This window comes from Chiloscyllium punctatum, chromosome 15 (genome assembly GCF_047496795.1).
Source record: "Chiloscyllium punctatum isolate Juve2018m chromosome 15, sChiPun1.3, whole genome shotgun sequence".
In the NCBI taxonomy this organism is placed as follows: Eukaryota; Metazoa; Chordata; class Chondrichthyes; order Orectolobiformes; family Hemiscylliidae; genus Chiloscyllium; species Chiloscyllium punctatum.
In genome coordinates, this window is record NC_092753.1 from 72,785,373 (window position 1) to 72,805,031 (window position 19,659).

Genomic DNA, 19,659 nt, shown 5'->3' on the forward strand with positions numbered 1-19,659 from the left:
TAGTTTGCCATAAGTTAACTTGAAGCCAATGTGAATAGAATGATTTATGATCTTTCCCTTTTCTCACCAAGAAAAAAACTAGCTGAAAACAGAAAATGCTTGCACTGTTGAAGTAGCTTAGGATCAATGGGCCAACCTACAGTACTTCTCAAAATCTAGCCAAATGAGTGCCAATCTCAACGTCAAACATACTAGATGTGACCCATACAGTCACATGAAGTGATATGAAGTAGTTTTTTTTATTTGTTTAAGGCATGTGAATGTCACTGGCTAGCCAGAATCACGCCAAAACCAGTGATGAGCTGCCATCTTGAACCACATGTAACCCTTAGGATATAGGGTAATCTACATTTCTTCTGGTTTTGTTGACCTCCATACTTCAATTGAGATTAATGGATGATAAATGCTCATTCCTTTCTCAATTCCAATAATGCTCATTATAGTACTCCCACTTTAACTGAGACAACCCAGTTAATTGAATTGAACTTGGAATTATGCGATCTTTATAATGCAATTTGAAAATGCACACCGATTTTGAAGTCTGGGCTTTAATTCAGATTTTCAATTAGATGAGGTGAAAAATATTCTTGTCTTAAACAGGAATTCCAAAAATGCAACAAGGCTACAGAGCTTCAACAACTCGGATGAATGGATTACTGTCTATCAGGGATCCTGCAGTAGTATTGTCTGTACTTGGCGTAATCAGCACTTGAGTGGGTATTATCATGTGAGAGTTGTGGCAGTTAATAGTATCGGCATGGGTGAATTCAGTGAGACAAGTGGGGAAATCATCATGAAACTCTATGGTGAGAAATTGTATTGTATTTTAAATTTTAGATTGTATAAAAAATATTTTGCAAATTAATAAATTATCAAATAAATTGAAGATGTTTGTTGATTGTTAAATGATGCAAAACTTTACTTTTTTTTTCCTTAGGGTAGTTCTTGAGATTTTATTGAGCTGATTTTGATTAAGAGCTACATTTTCATTCTCATTAATGCCTTTTTAAAAGTGATACAGTCAAATTTTAGCACCTTCTTTATTTGTGTTAACATTTGGACTGGCACAAAATTCACATATAAACAGAACTTGTAAATGTGTTACTATCCTCAAAATTTAACAATACTTTATTCTTCCTAAAGCCGCAACACACAATGCGTTAATTTCTCAAATTTCAGTAATTGAATTGGCACAAGACAAAATGCATCCTTTCTTTCTTTCCCCCCCTTTTTGAGCTCCCTCTCTGTTCCTGCCCTTGCATCCTTCCTCTCTTTCTCTCACATTAGCAAACTTCCACTCTTACCCTTCCTATGGTAGTCCCTCCTGCCCCAAAAGCGTGCGTGCATGTGTGCGCACGCACGCGCACATGCACACACACATGCACATCCACACACACGCTCACACATACCCTTTACAAACCTGGTCTGCAGGCTCTTCTATCCACCCATTACCTCCTTCTACTCTCTCCCCCATAGCCTCAATCTCTCACTTTCACATCTGAAGCCTGTGTGCCTCTCTTCCATTTGAACCCCTGAAACCTCCCCCTCTTCTGCCCCACCCCTGTAATCTTACCCCCTTCCTCCACTGCCCCTGATTCTTTCAGCCTCACTCTCTATCCATCTTCCAGACTGACCTCTGCAGCCTATGCCTTTCTTCACGTCCCATCCTCTGCAGCCTTCCAATTTTCCCTTCTGCCCTAGTTCACTGCAACTTTATCTCTCTCTTCCCACACTCCTAAGCCTGCAACATTTCCCCTTCTCCCTCTCTTTCTGTCACATTCTTCCCATCACCTTGCCTTAGCCAACAGGCTCCTCTGTGTCTCTATCTCCATCCCCTCTAATAATCAATCTTCTCTTTCTCCTCATCCCCTTCCTATCTTTCTCCCCACCCAATCTGTCATCACTCCACACACCCCACTCATGACGATGAAACCACTGTTGATTATCTGAAACAGCTATCTAGTTCACTAATGTCCTTTTGGGAATCCTTACTTGGTCTGACCTACATGTGAGTCCAGCAATATGGTTAACTCTTAACTGTCCTCCGAGCAATTAGCGATGGGCAATAAATACTGGCCTAGTCAGCGATGCCCTCATCTCATGAATGAATAATGTATAATGAATATGTCATCTCTCTACCTCCTCACTTTATTTCTCTCTTTTTCCATTTCTCCAACCTAGCCGCATCCCTATCTCTCTTTCTTTCTTCCAGCCCCTATCAGCAGCAAGCAAAGGAGAGAACCAGCCTGTGAACAGATGAGCAGGTCCTCAGAGGTTCTGTCTTTCAACTTGAGTTCATCTGTCTGTAGGTGCATTTTCCTGCGCTTTTGGGAGTGAATTTGCCTTCTGCTATATGGCCGCTAAACCCCCATCCCCACCCTGAGTATGAGCTCTGTTAGCACTGTGTATAGCCCCCTGAACGCCTCTTACATTTGTGAATTAGATTTAGATAAAATCTGGAAGTCAGTATTTCGAAAACTGTAGCCTCTACTCAGTAAGCTCATAACTTTACAAAGTTGTAATAACATATGATCACACAGCTATCTGAAATAGCTGATATCCAAGATTAATTATGATAGAAAACTGACTTTATAAATGGCAATCACTAAAATTGCTAGTGAATTATAGAGTGGATACCAGGTACTACAGTGTTACTGTGTTAGGATTGTATCTCAAAATATAATGCATACAATATTATCATATGGTGGTTTAATATGCTCATAGAACCTCTCTGCCTCTTGACAGATGAGGCAATAACCACTTTAAAATACTTCAGTTTGAGTCTCTTAAAAAATAATTTTAAAAAACACCTGAAACACATGGTGTGTAATATTGCTTATGTGGAGCTTGGATTTTAGTTTTAAATTCTTCATATTCTGCTAGATTTTGGCTTGTCAAACTCTAGTAGTTAGTTCAAATGTATTGTTCTATTTTAAATAGTTGGCTGTTTGCAGGAAAATTTAAAAATGACTAATTTTTGTAATCCATTCAAAAGTCTCAACTGATTGTTTTTTCACTTTATAAAGGAAATATTTATAGTATTGCCTGCAGAGGTATTCATATTACTTAAACATTCTTTTGCATGTTTTGTCTACATTTTAATTCAGTGAATGTGTTTCAGTTTAAAAGGCCTTCATTGCATTAGAGCGGTATGTGGACTTTGTATATGCAAAGGTACATCGACATAAGCAAATCTGATGTTGAAGAGAGTTTGTTTAAACTTTCCAAATACTGTTTCAACAGAGCCTCGTGAAAATCTGGTACTACTCGTACTTGGAACTGTTTGTGCTACAGTAATAATGGCTGTCTTCTGTATTACAATAGCAGCTTATGGTGAGTTTGCAAGATGTTCTTTTTGAAATACATTTGTTTCAAAATTAAATAAATCATTCTAGACTCTTCTTAAAGACCTGAGATGTAAACTGAAATGTATGATCTGCTATTTCCTGTTGTGCCTGATTGCTGATATTTTAACTCCAACATTCCCCTTTCTCAGTTCGGTAGAGCATTCCCATTCCTGGGAATGCTCTACTTTTGGATACCGAGGGCTACCTGTACTCACCTTGTCCAAACTGCAGTTGTGCCTTGTGTTCTTTGAGCAGGTGTATATTTGGCAGTGAACACCTGTCCTTTCCCTGGGATTTAATTACATGTTGAATTGAAATGCTTACATTTGATGTCATTCATGTGCAAAGATTATTTTAACTTGACAAGTGCGACAAGTGCTCCATATCCATCTTCCTGAGAGGGTTAGAAGAGACCAACAAAGTTAAAAGATTCACTCCTTGAATGTTTTCTAGTAGGCCAAGTGGAGCAAAACCACCCCATGCCAATGCCATAAATTATATAATGAATTCTGTGATCCTCACTGTCTCAGGAGCTCTCCACTTTCATTAACACAGTGTTGGTTGTGCACATTTTCAGAACTTGAATAGAGCTGGAGCCTATTGTGCCTCTGAGAGGCAGAGGACTATGGATAGCATGTGTACAGAGGTGGTCATGCTGCGGTTAGAAGTGTGCATTAGACAGGGAATGGATGGCTATCAGGCAGTTTAGAAAAACCAAGCAGTTAGTGCAGGAGGGCCCTCAATCTATCTTACTGACTAATTGGTATCCATTTCGGAAGCCAGTGAAGGCGATGGTTCCTTTGGAGAATGCAATCTGAGCCTAGTCTGTGGTATCATAGGTGTCTTCACTGTACAGGGAGAGAAGAAGAATTGAAGGGGAATAGTGATGTTGATGTTTCAGATCGATGTTTCTTTTGCATTAAAAATGATTCCCTGATGGTAAATTGCCTTCCTGGTGCTAGGGTCAAGGAGCAGCTGGAGGACGTCCTTCTAGGGGATGGGATCAGGCCAATCTTGCGGATCACCTTGGTACCAAAGGAATAAGTAGGAAGAGGGATGAAATCCTGAATTTAGATTTTAGGAGGTTAGTCAAGAAAATAATGAGCATGATGTGTTCAGGGATGTGTAGATTAGGTATGGAGAAATGGAGAGTAGGGGATACTCTTTGTATGGTCAGTGTGGACTTGTTGGGCCAAATAGCCTGTTTCCACACTGTAGGGATTCTATGATTCTATGACCTGAAGAGTAGTAATCTCAGGATTACTCTCTGTACCAAGCCACTATGAGGATAACAACATGAGAACTGATCGGTTGAGCACAAGATTAACTGATGAAAAAGGGAGGGAATCAGATTTCTGAGGCATTGTGATGTAATCTGGGACCTGTACAAGTTGGATGGGATTGATAACTTTGCAGGAAGATTTGCTAGAGCTGTTGGGCTTGGTATAAGTTAGCTTTTCAGGGGTAATGGAACCTGAGGAAGAACCTAAATTGGAAGTGAGTTAACTTGATAATAGGAAGTAGAAAAGCTGTGATAGAGACTGGAAATTAGGAGAAACAAAGCTGAGCATCAAGAACACTTCATGTACAGAATTATGATAGAAAGACAAGGTTAAGGGCACCCAAGCAGAATTTAGGGTGTTAGGAACCAAATTAAGAAATAGGACCTCAGAGGTAGTAATGTCAAGATTGCTACCAGTGCCATGTGCTAGTCAGAGTAGAAATGAAAGAGGCAGGAGGGGTTCAGATTTTTGGGACATTGGGACCGGTTCTGGGGGCAATGGGACTATTACAAATTGGACAGTCTACACCTGAACCAGATTGGAACCAGTGTCCTTGGAGGTGCTTTTGCTAACGCTGTTGGGAATGGTTTAAACTAATATGGCAGGGGAATGGGAACCAAATGAGGAGGTTAGTGGTCAGTAAGGAGTTAGTGACTAAAGCATGTAAGGAACTAGATCATGAAGTCAGTGTGACTAAGGGGAAAAGTAGGCAGGGAGCAGATGGTGAACACAAAGGGACTGGTGGTCTGAGGTGCATTTGTTTTAATGCAAAAAGTGTAGTAGGTTAGGCAGATGAACTTAGGGCTTGAGTTAGTACCTGGGAGTATGATGTTATTGCTGTTACTGAGACTTGGTTGAGGGAAGGGCATGATTAGCAACTAAATATTCCAGGATATCAATGCTTCAGGTGGGATAGAGAGGGAAGTAAAAGGGGTGGAGGAGTTGCATTACTGGTCAGAGAGGATATCCCAGCTGTGCTGAAGGAGGGCACGATGGAGGACTCAAGTAGTGAGGCAATATGGGCAGCGCTCAGAAATAGGAAGGGTGCAGTAACAATGTTGGGGCTGTCCTGCATGCCTCCCAACAGCGACTGTGAGATAGAGGTAAAAATATGCAAACAGATTATGGAAAGATGTAGGAGCAACAGGGTGGTGGTGATGGGAGATTTTAATTTTCCCAACATTGAATGGGATTCACTTGGTATTAGAAGTCTAGATGGAGTAGAATTTGTAAGGAGCATCCAGGGGTTTTTTTTAGAGCAGCATATAAGTAGTCCAACTCAGGAAGGGGTTATACTGGACCTGGTGCTGGAAAATGAGCCCAACCAGGCAGTTGAAGTTTCAGTAGGGAATTACTTTGGGAATAGTGATCACAATTCCGTAAGTTTTAGAATGCTCATGGACAAAGATGGGAGTGGTCCTAAAGGAAGAGTGCTAAATTGGGGGAAGGCCAACTATACCAAAATTTGGCAGGAGCTGGGGAATGTAGATTGGGAGCAGCTGTTTGAAGGGAAATCCACATTTGATATGTGGGAGGGTTTTAAAGAGAGGTTGATTTAGAGTCGAGGAGAGACACGTTCATGTGAAAATGAGGGATAGAAATGACAAGGTTAGGGAACCATGGATTACAGGTGAAATTGAGAGACTAGCTAAAAGGAAAAAGGGAATCATACATAAGGTCTAGGTGACTGAAGACAGGTGAAGCTTTGGAAGAATATCAAAAATGTAGGCCCAATCTGAAATAAGGAATTAAGAGGGGTAGAAGGGGTCATGAAATATCTTTAGCAAACAGGGTTAGGGAAAATCCCAAAGGCTTTTATTCATTTAGAAGGAGCAAGAGGGTAACTAGAAAAAGGGTTGGCCCACTCAAGGACAAAAGAGGAAAGTTATGCATGGAGTCAGAGAAAATGTGTGAGATTCTTAATGAATACTATGTGTTGGTATTCATCAAGTAGAGGGACATGACGGATGTTGAGGTTAAGGACAGATGTTTGATTGCTCTAGGTGGGAGGAAGTGTTGGATATTCTAAAAAGCATTAAGGTGGACAAGTCCCTAGGTCCGGATGGGATCTATCCCAGGTTATTGAGGAAAGTGAGAGAGGAAAAGCTGGGGCCTTAACAGATATCTTTGCAGCATCCTTCAACATGGGTGAGGTTCCGGAGGATGGAGTATTGCTAATGCTTTCCCCTTGTTTAAGAAGGGTAGCAGGGATAATCCAGGTAATTGTAGACTGGTGAGCCTGATATCAGTGGTAGGGAAGCTGCTGGAGAAGATACTGAGGGATAGGATCTATTGCCATTTGGAAGAAAATGGGCTTATCAGTGATAGGCAACATGGTTTTATGCAGGGGAGGTCATGTCTTACTAACTTAATAGAATTCTTTGAGGAAGTGACAAATTTGATTGATAAGGGAAGGGCGTAGATATCATATACATGGACTTCAGTAAGGCATTTGATAAGGTTCCCCATGGTACCTTGATGGAGAAAGTAAAGTCACATGGGATCCAGGATGTACTAGCTAGATGGATAAAGAACTGGCTAGGCAACAGGAGACAGAGAGTAATAGTGGAAGGGAGTTTCTCAAAATGGAGAACTGTAATCAGTGGTGTTCCACAGGGATCCGTGCTTGGGGCTATTGTTGTTTGTGATGTAAATCAATGATCTGGAGGAATGTATAGGTGGTCTAATTAGCACATTTGCAGATGACACTAAGATTGGTGGAGTAGCAGATAGTGAAAGGGACTGTCAGAGAATACAACAGTATAGAATATACCGGAGAGTTGGGACGGAGAAATGGTAGATGGAGTTCAATCCGAGCAAATGCGAGTTGATGCATTTTGGAAGATCCAATTCAAAAGTGAATGGAATACAGTAAATGCAAAAGTCCTGCGGAAAATTGATGAACAGAGAGATCTGGGTGTTCAGGTCCAATGTACCCTGAAGGTGGCAACACAAGTCAATAGAGTGGTCAAGAGTTGGCAGGTCATGTTACAGTTGTATAAGACTTTGGTTCAGCCACATGTCGAATACTGCATACAGTTCTGGTTACCACATTACCAAAAGGATGTGGATGCTTTGGAGGGGGTGCAGAGGAGGTTCACCAGGATGTTACCTGGTATGGAGGGTGTTAGCTATGAAGAGAAGTTGAGTAGAATTTTGGGCGGCACAGTGGCACAGTGGTTGGCACAGTGGTTGGCACAGTGGTTAGCACTGCTGCCTCACAGCACCAGAATCCTGGGTTCAATTCCCACCTCAGGCGACTGACTGTGTGGAGTTTGCACGTTCTCCCCGTGTCTGCGTGGGTTTCCTCCGGGTGCTCCAGTTTCCTCCCACAGTCCAAAGATGTGTAGGTCAGGTGAATTGGCCATGCTAAATTGCCCGTAGTGTTAGGTAAGGGGTAAATGTAGGGGTATGGGTGGGTTGCGCTTCGGCGGGTCGGTGTGGACTTGTTGAGCCGAAGGGCCTGTTTCCACACTGTAATGTAATGTAATCTAATCTAATCTAATAGGATTATTTTCATTAGAAAGACAAAGGTTGAGGGGGGACCTGTTTGAGGTCTATAAGATCATGAGAGGTACTGACAGGGTGGATAGCAAGAAGCTTTTTCCCAGAGTACAGAACTCAATTACTAGGGGTCACCAGTTCAACGTGAGAGGGGAAAAGTTTAAGGGAGGTTTATGTGGAAAGCTCTTTACGCAGAGCATGGTGGGTTCCTGGAACGCATTGCCAGCAGAGGTGGTAGAAGTGGGCATGATAGCATCATTTAAGATGTGTCTGGACAGATACATGAGTGGGTATGGAGCAGAGGGATACAGATCCTTAGAAAATAGGCGACAGATTTAGCTAGAGGGCTGGTGCAGGTTTAGAGGCCAAAGGGCCTGTTCCTGTGCTGTAATTTTCTTTGTTCTTTGTTCTTCTGGAATGCATGCAGCATTTGCAACCACATTGATGATGTAAGGCACAAATAGAGATAAATGGTTAAGATATAATTTTCACTACAGAAACATGGCTACATAGTGACTAGACTGGGAACTGAATCTTCAAGGGGATTTGATACTTTGGAAGGAAATTGAGATGGATTCGCAATGCTAAAAAGGGATGGCATCAATATGTCAGTGAGTGAGGATCTCCAAATGGAAGAACAATGAGTAGAATCTGTTTGGGTGGAGCTTAGAAACAGAAAAGGGCGGAAAATAGTGATTTGAGGAGAAAGTGAGGACTGCAGATGGTGGAGATCAGAGTCAGAAAGTATGGTACTGGAAAAGCACAGCCGGTCAGGCAGCATCTTGGGAGCAGGAGAGTCGACATTTCGAGCATAAGCTCTTCATCAGGAATGTGATATTGCTTTGAGTTATTTATAGACTACCAAATAGACATGGTATTAATCAGGAGAGGACAGAATCATGTAGGATGGGTAATTATGGGTGACTTTAATCTGCACATGGACTGTGTAAAACAATTAAGCATTAAAGTTGTGGAGGCCGAATTTCTAGAGTATCCCAGGGATGCTTTTCTATAGCATTATACTGAGCTAAAAAGAGGATAGGCTACTTTAGACCAATATTATGAAATGAGAAAGTTTAATTAATAATCTTGCAAGAGAACCTTGGGGTTGAGTGAACACAATATAATTGAATTTTATATTATATTTGAGAGTGAGGTAGTTCAATCTGGAACATGGGTCTTAAATTTGAATAAGGGAAATTATAACAATGTGAAGCATAGGTTGGCTGAGCTAAATTGGGAAAATACTGTAAATGGCCAATGGATAATCTTTAAAGAACTAGTACCTACCTTCAAGAAAATACCTACAAAAAAAATCAGAGGTGGTTCAACTGTGGATCAAAAGGAAGTTAAGGATTGTATGAGGTGAAAAGATGAGAGTTATAAAGTTGCCAGAAATTGTGATAAATTTGAGTACAGATTTTGCATACAGCAAGGAGGACCAAGGAACTGATCAGAAAAGGGAGAATAGAATATGGATACTATTGAACAAACAAAATGTAAATGAACTGTGAAGGGTTTTTTGGTACATAAAAAGAAAATGTCGGGCTATAATATATGCTGGTCTGTTACAGGCAAAGCTGAAAATGTGTTGCTGGAAAAGCACAGCAGGTCAGGCAGCATCCAAGGAGCAGGAGAATCGACATTTCGGGCATGAGCCTGAAGAAGGGCTCATACCCGAAACGTCGATTCTCCTGCTCCTTGGATGCTGCCTGACCTGCTGTGCTTTTCCAGCAACACATTTTCAGCTCTGATCTCCAGCATCTGCAGTCCTCACTTTCTCCTGTTACAGGCAAAGTCCGGAGAATTTCTAATGGAAAACAGAGAAATGGCAGAAACTAAATAATGGGTTTGCATCTGTTTTGCCTGAGTTAGTATTTATAAGGTTATACAGGAGACATTAATGGGTCTTAAAGTTGGGGTAAGTCCCCAGCATCAGATATTCTGCATCCAAGAGCATTGAAGAAAATGGCAATAGGGATTACAGAAGCATTGGTGATCACCTCCAAAATTTGGAATGTTATCTGCTATTTTAAAGACTGTAAAAAAAAAACATTATTTCAGATGGGAATGAGACAGAAAGCAGGTGATTCCTGTTAGCCTTGCATCAATAGAAGGGAAAATGCTAAAATCCATTGTACAGGATGTGATAAATGAACTCTTGAATGATAATGATCTGATTGGGCATAGTCAGCATGGATTTGCAAATGAGAAATTGTATTTGACAATTTTGTTGGAATCTTTGAGGATATTGCTAACAGAATTAATAAAGAGGAGTCAATGGATGTGATATATTTAAAGTTTTCAGAGGCTTTTGATAAGGTCCCTCACAAGAGGTGGGTTAGCAAAATTAAAGCACTTGGGTAAGAGGTAATGTACTGCCATGGGTTAAGAAGGATTGGTTAACAAACATGGACTGGACATAATTGGGTCATTTTTGCATTGGCAGGTTGTGACTAGTGAGGATCAGTGCATGGGCTCCAGCGGTTCATCCATAGTCTGGTTTCCAGCATCTGCAGTCATTGTTTTTACCTCCAGCGGTTCACAATATATATCAAAGACTTGGATGCCAGGACAAATGTAATATTTCCAAATTTGTAGTTGATATGAAGGTTAATAGAAATGTCTGTATGAAGATAATGTAAAATGGCTTCAGGAGGGTTTGATCAGACTCGGTGATTGGGCAAGACCATGGCACATGAGGTATAGTGAGAGTAAATGTGAGCATGGTAGGAGAAACAGATAAGCAGAGTATTTCTTAAATGGTAAGAGATTGGAAAGTGTAGTCATATAGCAGGGTGAAGGTATCCATGTAATAAGTCACTGAAGGCTAACATTCAGATGGTGCAAACTAATTAGAAGGCTAATGGGATGTTAGCCATTATTGTAAGAAATTTTGAGTTTAGGAATGGTGAAGTCTTGCTTCAGTTGTCTAGGAGAAACTGAAGACTGCAGATGCTAGAGATCAGAGTAAAGAGTGTGGTGCTGGAAAAGCACAGCAGTCAGGCAGCATCTGAGGAGCAGGAGAATCGACAATTCAGGCACAAGCCCTTCATAAGGAATGTGAGAAAAGACAGACAGATAGACAGACAAGGCAAGATCCTCCAGACTTGTCTTTCACCTTGGGTTATAATCAATTGTTCGAGTTTCACTATTAATGTAATTTTGTATGTTTATCTCTTTAGCAAACTTCACTTTTTGAACATTTTTCAGCCCAAAATGCAAATCGTAATAAACAAAAGGGAGACACAACCACTCTTCATGTGAACTATAACCCAGATTTGGAACTGGCTTGGATCAGAGATATGAGCGCATCAGTAATTCAGACAAACATCTGGTATACATCAAGGTACAATTAGCTTTCTTTCCTTTTACCTGCATTAGATTCTATACCTTAATTATTAAGCATGGTACCCTGGTCTCTTATATAACCTTCAGTTATAATATTGGTGCATGCATTATCTTAAGATTCGCACCATGGATGACTGAGTTCATTCAAGACTAATGGATTGTAAATCTGATGAATGACAATGACTATTTGCCATTGATTGAACTCTATTCTGGGCTAAGCAGGTCGAAGTAAATTTTCAATGAACAACACTGAATCACTTGTATATTAGGTAAATGTAAATTTGAGACTGGTAGATGTGGCATATACAGGCTATTGCAGTTGCTTATAGTTGTGTGAACTAACATTGCTATTGCTACCGTTGGTGACCACTAACTCTAAGCTTACAATCCAAAGAAGATGAAAAAAACTGTCTACAATTTTCTTTGAACTGCTGCTGCAAAGTCTGTGACCAGTGCATTTAGACTGCTAACAAATTGTATCAAATGGGGCTCAGTGAATCTTTGCTTTTGTTTAAATTTTAATTTTTAGGGTGCAGATCTGTTCAAACTGTGACAGATCTGAAACTCCGGAGTGCTCATTATTAATGCATTTGCAATCGGAGCAAAGAGGATAAAAATTTGATGAACTATTCAAACTTTCTTTTTTCAGCTCCCTCCCTGCACATGTGGAGTTTGAGTCTCTTCCACTGTTTCCAAGACAGAAACTTACTTTGCTAAATTTTCTTGGTAGTGGAGCATTTGGAGAAGTGTTTGAAGGAAAAGCTGAAGACATTTTGGGGCCTGGTAGTGGCAATGTCAAAGTAGCTGTGAAAGTAAGTGCTCAACAATTTGGTAAAGGGATATGAAAGTGAGTGCTGCATTGCATGCCATGAAATCTTAGCTGCACAAGCAATCTATATTGGAAATAAATCAGAAAATGCTGTTAATTTGAAGTAAAAACATAAAATATTAGAAATATGCCAAGTTTGTCTAAAAGCAATTAATATCCCAGGTGGTATCCTATTTTTCAAACACAAACAGAAATGTTTAACAATATAAAGAAAATTTTGACATCCAACAATTAATTCATAAGGGTAGACCTGATATTAAAACTACAAGGTATAAAGTTATAATCTTGAATTATGCTGATGTTTCAATATCCCTCAGTTATAGCAATCCTATCTTTCCCCATTAGGTAACTAAAGCTTGTACTTGAAGTATATTCAAGGTTTGCAAAGTTTAGACCGAGGTACAGTAAGACTTCTCCAGAAATCCAGAGGACCCGGCTCTATGCCTTATGAACGTGGCTTTGTATCCCAACCTGGTCGATAGTGAAATTTGAATCCCATTAATACACCTGGGGTGGCACGGTGTACAATAGTTAACACTGCTCCCTCACAGTGCCAGGGACCCAGGTTTGATTCCAGCCTTGAACCACAGATGAGTCAATGGGCCAAGGAACGGCAGATGGAGTTTAATTTAGATAAATGTGAGGTGTTGCCGTTTTGTAAGGCAAATCAGGGCAGGACATACAGTTAACGGGAGGGCCCTGGTGATTATTATCGAACAGAGAGACCTAGGGGCGCAGGTGCATAGTTCTTCCAAAGTGGAGTCGCAGGTAGGCAAGGTGGTTAAGAAGGTGTTTGGCACACTTGACTTCATTGACCAGTGTATTGAGTATAGGAGTTGGGACATCATGTTGCGGCTGTATGAGACATTAGTGAGGCCACTTTTAGAATACTGCATTCAATTCTGGTCTTCCTGCTATAGAAAAGATGTTCCAAACTTGAAAGGGTTCACGAATGGTTTACACGGATGTTGCTGGGAATGGAGAGTTTGAACTCAAGGACAACTTGTTGAATCCAGTGGATTGGCGCTATGGACTGCATTCCATTTTGTTTCCCTCCACTATATTTCTTTGTTTGTCTATGACTTCTGCATGTGTGTGCTGGTTTTAAAAGGATAATGTTTAAATTACTGAGTTATAAACTGTAAAGTTTATATTTATTTTGCTTGTGGCTGGAACTGATTTATTTGGAATAAACTGTAATTTCTTGTTAAGTACAGAAATCTATTTTAATAACCTGAATTTGTCAGGCGGGTAAATTGGGATTTTGAGTAATTTGATTCAGTCTTTAGTTTTTATGATGATGTTTTGGGCACAGAGGGACTTGCATATCAGTGCACTTTCTCAAATGGATCCTGACAAAGAAGACTCAGAAACTCTCCGAATGTCTGGGAGAACATTCTTTCCCTTCTCAGCACCAGTAAGAATGGATTAACTATTGATTTGAATGTTTTCCATGAGATATGGTAGCTTTCATTAGGTGTCACTTTTGCCACAAAAAACAGTGACTGCTCTTCCAGGTAATTGTTTGGTTGTATTGTGCTTTCTGTTGTATACATATACATGCAAGCTCTGCTTTTCTGTGTATCTGATCTTTGCTATTCTGAAGACTCCTTGATTAGTCTTTGATTGCAATGCAAATGGAAATGACTCACATGATGCAGTGAGTTCCCACATTTCCTACTGAGAGTGCGCTGTGTGTGTAACCCCAACTGTTAGACATGAGCAGTAGAAAGAAGGCATATTCTTGCCTTCCAGTAAGTCAATGTTACAGTTGCTGCTAACAGTTTCTTTCCACAATCACTGATCTTAAATTGGGCATTAGATTCAGTGGTACCCCTCAAGCTGAATTTTACCAGAAACAAACTAAGAATCAGTTTTGGTGAGATTTTTATGGATGGTTTCTCTCTGTGAGACATAACGATTTTCCTCAAACTGTCTGTCCATATTTTCTTAATTACCTGTGCACCCCACCCCTATAACACCCTATTCATTGTAGTCTTCTTTATCACATTTGGATGTACTGTCTGTTAGACTCATAGAGTTATACAGCACAGAAACAGACCCTTTGGTCTTGCTTGTCCATGCTGATCAAGTTTTCCAAACTAAACTAGTTCCACGGGACCTCCCAGAATTCTTGGTGCCGCCATCATTTTGAAGCCCAGGCATGTATTCAGGTAATGCTGGCAGTATGCAGCTGCCCTGCATCGTTCCTGTTAGTTGCCCCAAATTGGCACCCTGCTTTGCTGACAAGGACCTGGAGACCCAATTGGATGGTGGTGCATGATGTTGCTCACTGCATGGAGCATGCCCAGAGCTGTTTGTGCATGGTGTCCAAGATGGAGTCTGCAGAAGTAAGCTGTGAGCTGAAGTCACCTGTTTACCTCTCTGACTTGTGTGTCACCAATGTGGGTGGGAGAATGGGAAATCTGCATAGCAGTGAGGCAAGATGACATAATGTGGATGTTAATGCATGCTGAAGTATGCAATTAGGCCTTTCCCTGCTCACTGGTAAGCATCTCATCTCGCTGTTTAACACTTTATTAGAAAGTTTGACCTTTTGCTCTTGACATCAGTCAAGATCTCACGCTGATCTCACGCAATTATCTAAACTTTCTTGTCAATGACAATATTGTTCAGTGGCTAGGAAAGTTTAGCCTCACATATAAGCTTTTTTAAGGCAAACATACTGATAGGATAAATGCAAGTTATAATCTCTAGCTCAGAACTGCACTGACCTTCTTGACACAGCTTGAGTCATTTTCATAAAAACCCCAATTCCCCTCCAGTTAACTAAATTCCCACTTGGAGTTGAACCCTGAATTCAAACTCAATATGCATTTATAATTGAGATTAATTTTCAAAGTTCTAACCAGATTGTCAGTGTGTTATCAATGTCCCCTCCTTACTTAGTTGTTGTGGGAAATAGAAAATTCATTGTAATACTTTTTTTCTGTCTTAGATACCAATCGAATTTAGTGGTCACAACTGAAATCAATAAATTCACATTAAACTGAAAGTTATTAGCCAAAATTGCAATGCAGTTTCACAAGAGTATATTTATTTACTTACCAGACTCTGAGAAAAGGGGCAACTGATCATGAAAAGTCTGAATTCCTCAAAGAGGCCTATTTAATGAGGTAGGTTTATTGGTAAGCAATGACTGAGATATTTATGCTTCTCTAACGCTGAAGAGTAAAGGTGCTACAGGTTGAAAATTGTTAGAGAACTTCATGATTATATATTGACAGCAGAATGTTTCAATTTCAAACCTGTGCAAGAACCGACAATTCTGTGAGTGATTGGGAACTGATGGGGATTATGAATAGGAAAAGATTGCAAGAGGATTTAGTTTCCAATGACAAAGCAATACCACGAAATATTTTGAGAGAAAGTTGGAGAGGTGGAGCAGGGGCAAAACTTGCAGCAGAAGGATATGCAATGTCCCTGCTTAAAGATGTTCACTGAAGAAAGCAAACAACTTGGTCTATACTTGGAGTTTCTCTAAATTCAGATCTAATTTTAAGTTGTTTGAATTTTTTCTCAGATTATTTAAAAGTATAAGAAATGTTCTTCTGAATGTGCGGTGCATCAAAATTTTAAATGTGTTATTTATAAAAATATCTGTGGTATTGCAATAACTGGACCAAATGAAAATCCTCCCTAGAGTTTGATATTGATCTGGTCTGAGTGAAATAATGGGCCATGCCTTTTTATCCAGTTTTCCGATGTTACGTTATGACTGTTCTTCAAAAGCACTTCCTTGGCTGTACAGTTCATGGAGTCATCCAATGACCTTGAAAATCACTAGTTAAATGCAAAATTTCCTGGTTTTCTCTCTTACGTACCTCCATGTTAATGACAATTTGCTTGACAAACAAATGCAATTAGGATTCTTTTTTTGGCATGTGAAAGTTGCATCTTGTAAGTAAAAAGAGCACTCAATGCGTACCTCTGCCAATCTCTGTTAATTCAGTGTTATCACAATTAAAAATAGATAGGGTGGTTAAAAAAAGCATTTAGCACACCTGCTTTCATTGCTCAGACCTCTGAGTATCGAAGTTGGAACGTTATGTTGAGGTTGTACATGACATTGGTGAGGCCTCTTCCAGAGAGTACTGTGTCCAGTTCTGGTCTCCCTGTTACAGGAAGGATATTATTAAATTGGAGAGGATTCAGAAATGATTTACCAGGATGGAGGGTTTGAGTTATTAGGAGAGGCTGGATAGGCTGGGACATTTTTCACTGGAGCATAGAAGATTAAGAGGTGACCTTATAGTGATTTATAAAGTCATGAGGGGTATAGATAAAGAAAATAGCAGGTGTCCTTTCCCTACAGGGATTTCAAGACAATGGGGCATATTTTTAAGGTGAGAGGAGAAAGATTTTAAAATATCATGGAGCTTTTTTTTTACACTGACTGTGGTTCATGTCTGGAATGAACTTTCAGGGGAAGTGGTGGATCTGGGTACAGTTACAATATTTAAATTACATTTAGATAAGTGCATGAATTAGAAATGTTTGGAGGGATATGGGCCAAGTGCAGACAGGTGGGATTAATTTAGTTTGGGATAATTGTTGGCATGGACTGGTTGGACGGGAGGGTCTGTTTCTGTGCTATATAACTCTGACTGTCTCTTGAGGCTTTTTCCCGCTAGCACCCAATAGTCTGCCCTAAAGACTTTGTACACCTCTTGGCAGCTCTGACAAATTCTACCATGGTGGCTGAAATAATACACAAATTTCTAAAACAATCAATGATGTTCCAGTTAAAATCGTCTATAACATTCTTAAAGTCAACTTGCCCTACTTTAGTGGAAACAAATCAAAATGCAACCTGATGCCTACCTCCTTCAAATATGAATCAGTCTTCCTTCATCCATAGGTAAAAATAAGGATACCAGAGTCTAGATTGGAGTGGTGCTGGAAAAGCACAGCAGGTCAGGCAGCATCTGAGGAGCAGGAAAATGCTATTTCGAGCATCACTCTAATGTAGACTTCCTTCATCCATACCGTATTTGTGTAAGGTGTATTAAAAAATTGTTTTTGAAATACAGTTTGTTTAGTGGCCTGTAAACACATGGGTAAACATTGACTCTAGCCACCTTCAGTGGCAGAGATAATGAAGTATACAATTGATTTTGTCTCATCTACACTCAAGCACTGTACATTATCTACAGGAATTATTTTTGCTGATCTTACTATGAACTTAAGGATGAGGTCAAGTGTTACCAAGGTGACTTTTTTGGCAAAAGATTCATTCAAATAACTCTGAATAAATATTAGTTCCAAATTTCCTCTTCCTTGTGTTTTTACTAGACAATACACTTTGTGGCACGGTGGCACAGTGGTTAGCACTGCTGCCTCACAGTGCCAGAGACCCAGGTTCAATTCCCACCTCAGGCAACTGTCTGTCTGGAGTTTGCACATTCTCCCCGTGTCTGTGTGGGTTTCCTCCAGGTGCTCCAGTTTCCTCCCACAGTCCAAAGATGTGCAGGTTAGGTGAATTGGCCATGCTAAATTGCCCGTAGTGTTAGGTGTAGGGGAATGGGTCTGGGGTGGGTTGCTCTTTGGAGGGTCGGTGTGGACTTGTTGGGCCGAAGGGCCTGTTTCCACACTGTAAGTAATCTAAGGTTTGTCTTTCATTAATACTTTTGTTTTAGCTTTTTTTTCTGCACTGGCAGATTTCTGCTCTCTAACTATGGCAACTTTAATTCTTATTGTGAGCCTTTGTTTCCTTTTAGTCATTTTGATCATTCCCATATAGTTAAGCTGCTGGGTGTGTGCCTACTGAATGAGCCACAATTCTTACTCCTGGAGCTCATGAAGGGAAGAGACTTGCTCAGTTATCTCCGGGGAGCTAGAGGATCTCAGGTGGGTTAGATAGAAATAATTGACAATCTCGTCATGATATTGCTGGAAGATGAGTAATAAAATTGCAGATCTTTTTCATTAGTATTTTCGGAATTATGCAACATGAACTTAATAACCCCTTGCCATGGTATAATCTACAAAATATTTATCAATGAATAGGAAATAAAATCCTTCATTGTACAATGAAATCCTAATCACATCTGTAAATTGAAATATGCTATTTTACAGCTGTCTTAGTCCTCAATCTCACTCATTTCTATCTCTTTTCACTCTCTCAACATCTTTTTATCAAATCATTATAAACCCATGTCTTCAGACAAACCTTCTATCACAACGTGTATTGTCCTTTTACGATTGTATTGTTTTGAATGCTAATCTCTTATTTAATTTGTAATTTACAGAACAATGTCAAACCTGCTTTAGTGTTCTGGTATTTTTAATTTGCAATTTGTATAGTGTTCACTTAAAGCTGCCATGGAACAAAACCTGCAGAGAGAGCTGTAAGAAGAAGCAACAGAAAGCATGGAGTAACTAGTTAATGAGGCTCCATGTTGTTTGCTCATGCTCTTTGAATCTTAGGTGTATTTAGCTGGTTCTAAGTTCTGAAAAACTCGTGCTGGGTTGTGTTTCCTGTGTGGTCGGTGAATTGAAAAAATTCATTTTGGAAAGTAAAAAGTAGGTTATGATGTGAAAATTTACTTTATTGAGTGTACTTGAGAAGAGAATTTTTATTGTTTTGCTAGTTTTTGGATCAACTTGATGTGATTAGTTCTTGGTGAACTTGTAAAAAGAAACTCTAATCATGCATGATTTAAGTAGCCAGGAATTCAGTTATTTTAATTTTAAGGACAAAATAACATATTAAAAATAAAATTTTATGAAAATCATTGTGAAATTTTCACACAAGATTGGCCCTCTGTATTTCAAGCTCAATGCCTTTCATAACTATCAACACCTTCTTTCCGAAGGACGATGTAAAAAAGATTAAATCCTTTCCACCCAGTCATTTATCCTAACGATTTGCTGTTTCACAGGCATTTAGACATGCAAGCACATGGATATTTATCCAGTTTTGATTAAACAGAACACAAATTGTTATTATTTAACATCTATTTGACTTCTAACTTAAGCATTTTAATTTTTTTTGTATAATCAATGCTGTGAGAATAACTTTCAATCTCAAATTCTATTTTTTCATTAGCCCTTGCTCTGTGTAGGTGACCTTATAGACATATGTCTGGATGTTGCAAAAGGCTGTACTTACCTTGAGAAAATGCATTTTGTTCACAGGTAAGTTAGATTTGTATTACTAATTTAATGTCTATGCTTTAAAAATACATTTGGACAGGTTTATTAGCTTATCCTAAATCTTGCTGAGCAAAATGTAAGCCAATGGTTTTGGCCAAAGGACTCAACTTTAGATTAACTACTTAACTACTAAGCCTACCTTAATGAGAGCCATAAGTTTTTTTTG

The 19,659-nt window shown here is 39.6% G+C and overlaps 1 protein-coding gene across 1 annotated transcript in view; it reads left to right on the forward strand.

Moving 5' to 3' along the window:
- Positions 1-19,659, forward strand: part of LOC140485862 (proto-oncogene tyrosine-protein kinase ROS-like) — a 234,592-nt gene that overhangs the window by 114,796 nt on the left and 100,137 nt on the right. Inside the window, exons 34-40 of the mRNA XM_072584317.1 lie at positions 601-806; positions 3,244-3,333; positions 11,348-11,483; positions 12,135-12,297; positions 15,387-15,451; positions 18,056-18,185; positions 19,387-19,475. Of these exons, the coding sequence (XP_072440418.1) occupies positions 601-806; positions 3,244-3,333; positions 11,348-11,483; positions 12,135-12,297; positions 15,387-15,451; positions 18,056-18,185; positions 19,387-19,475 (879 nt within the window). The remainder of the gene's footprint in view (positions 1-600; positions 807-3,243; positions 3,334-11,347; positions 11,484-12,134; positions 12,298-15,386; positions 15,452-18,055; positions 18,186-19,386; positions 19,476-19,659) is intronic.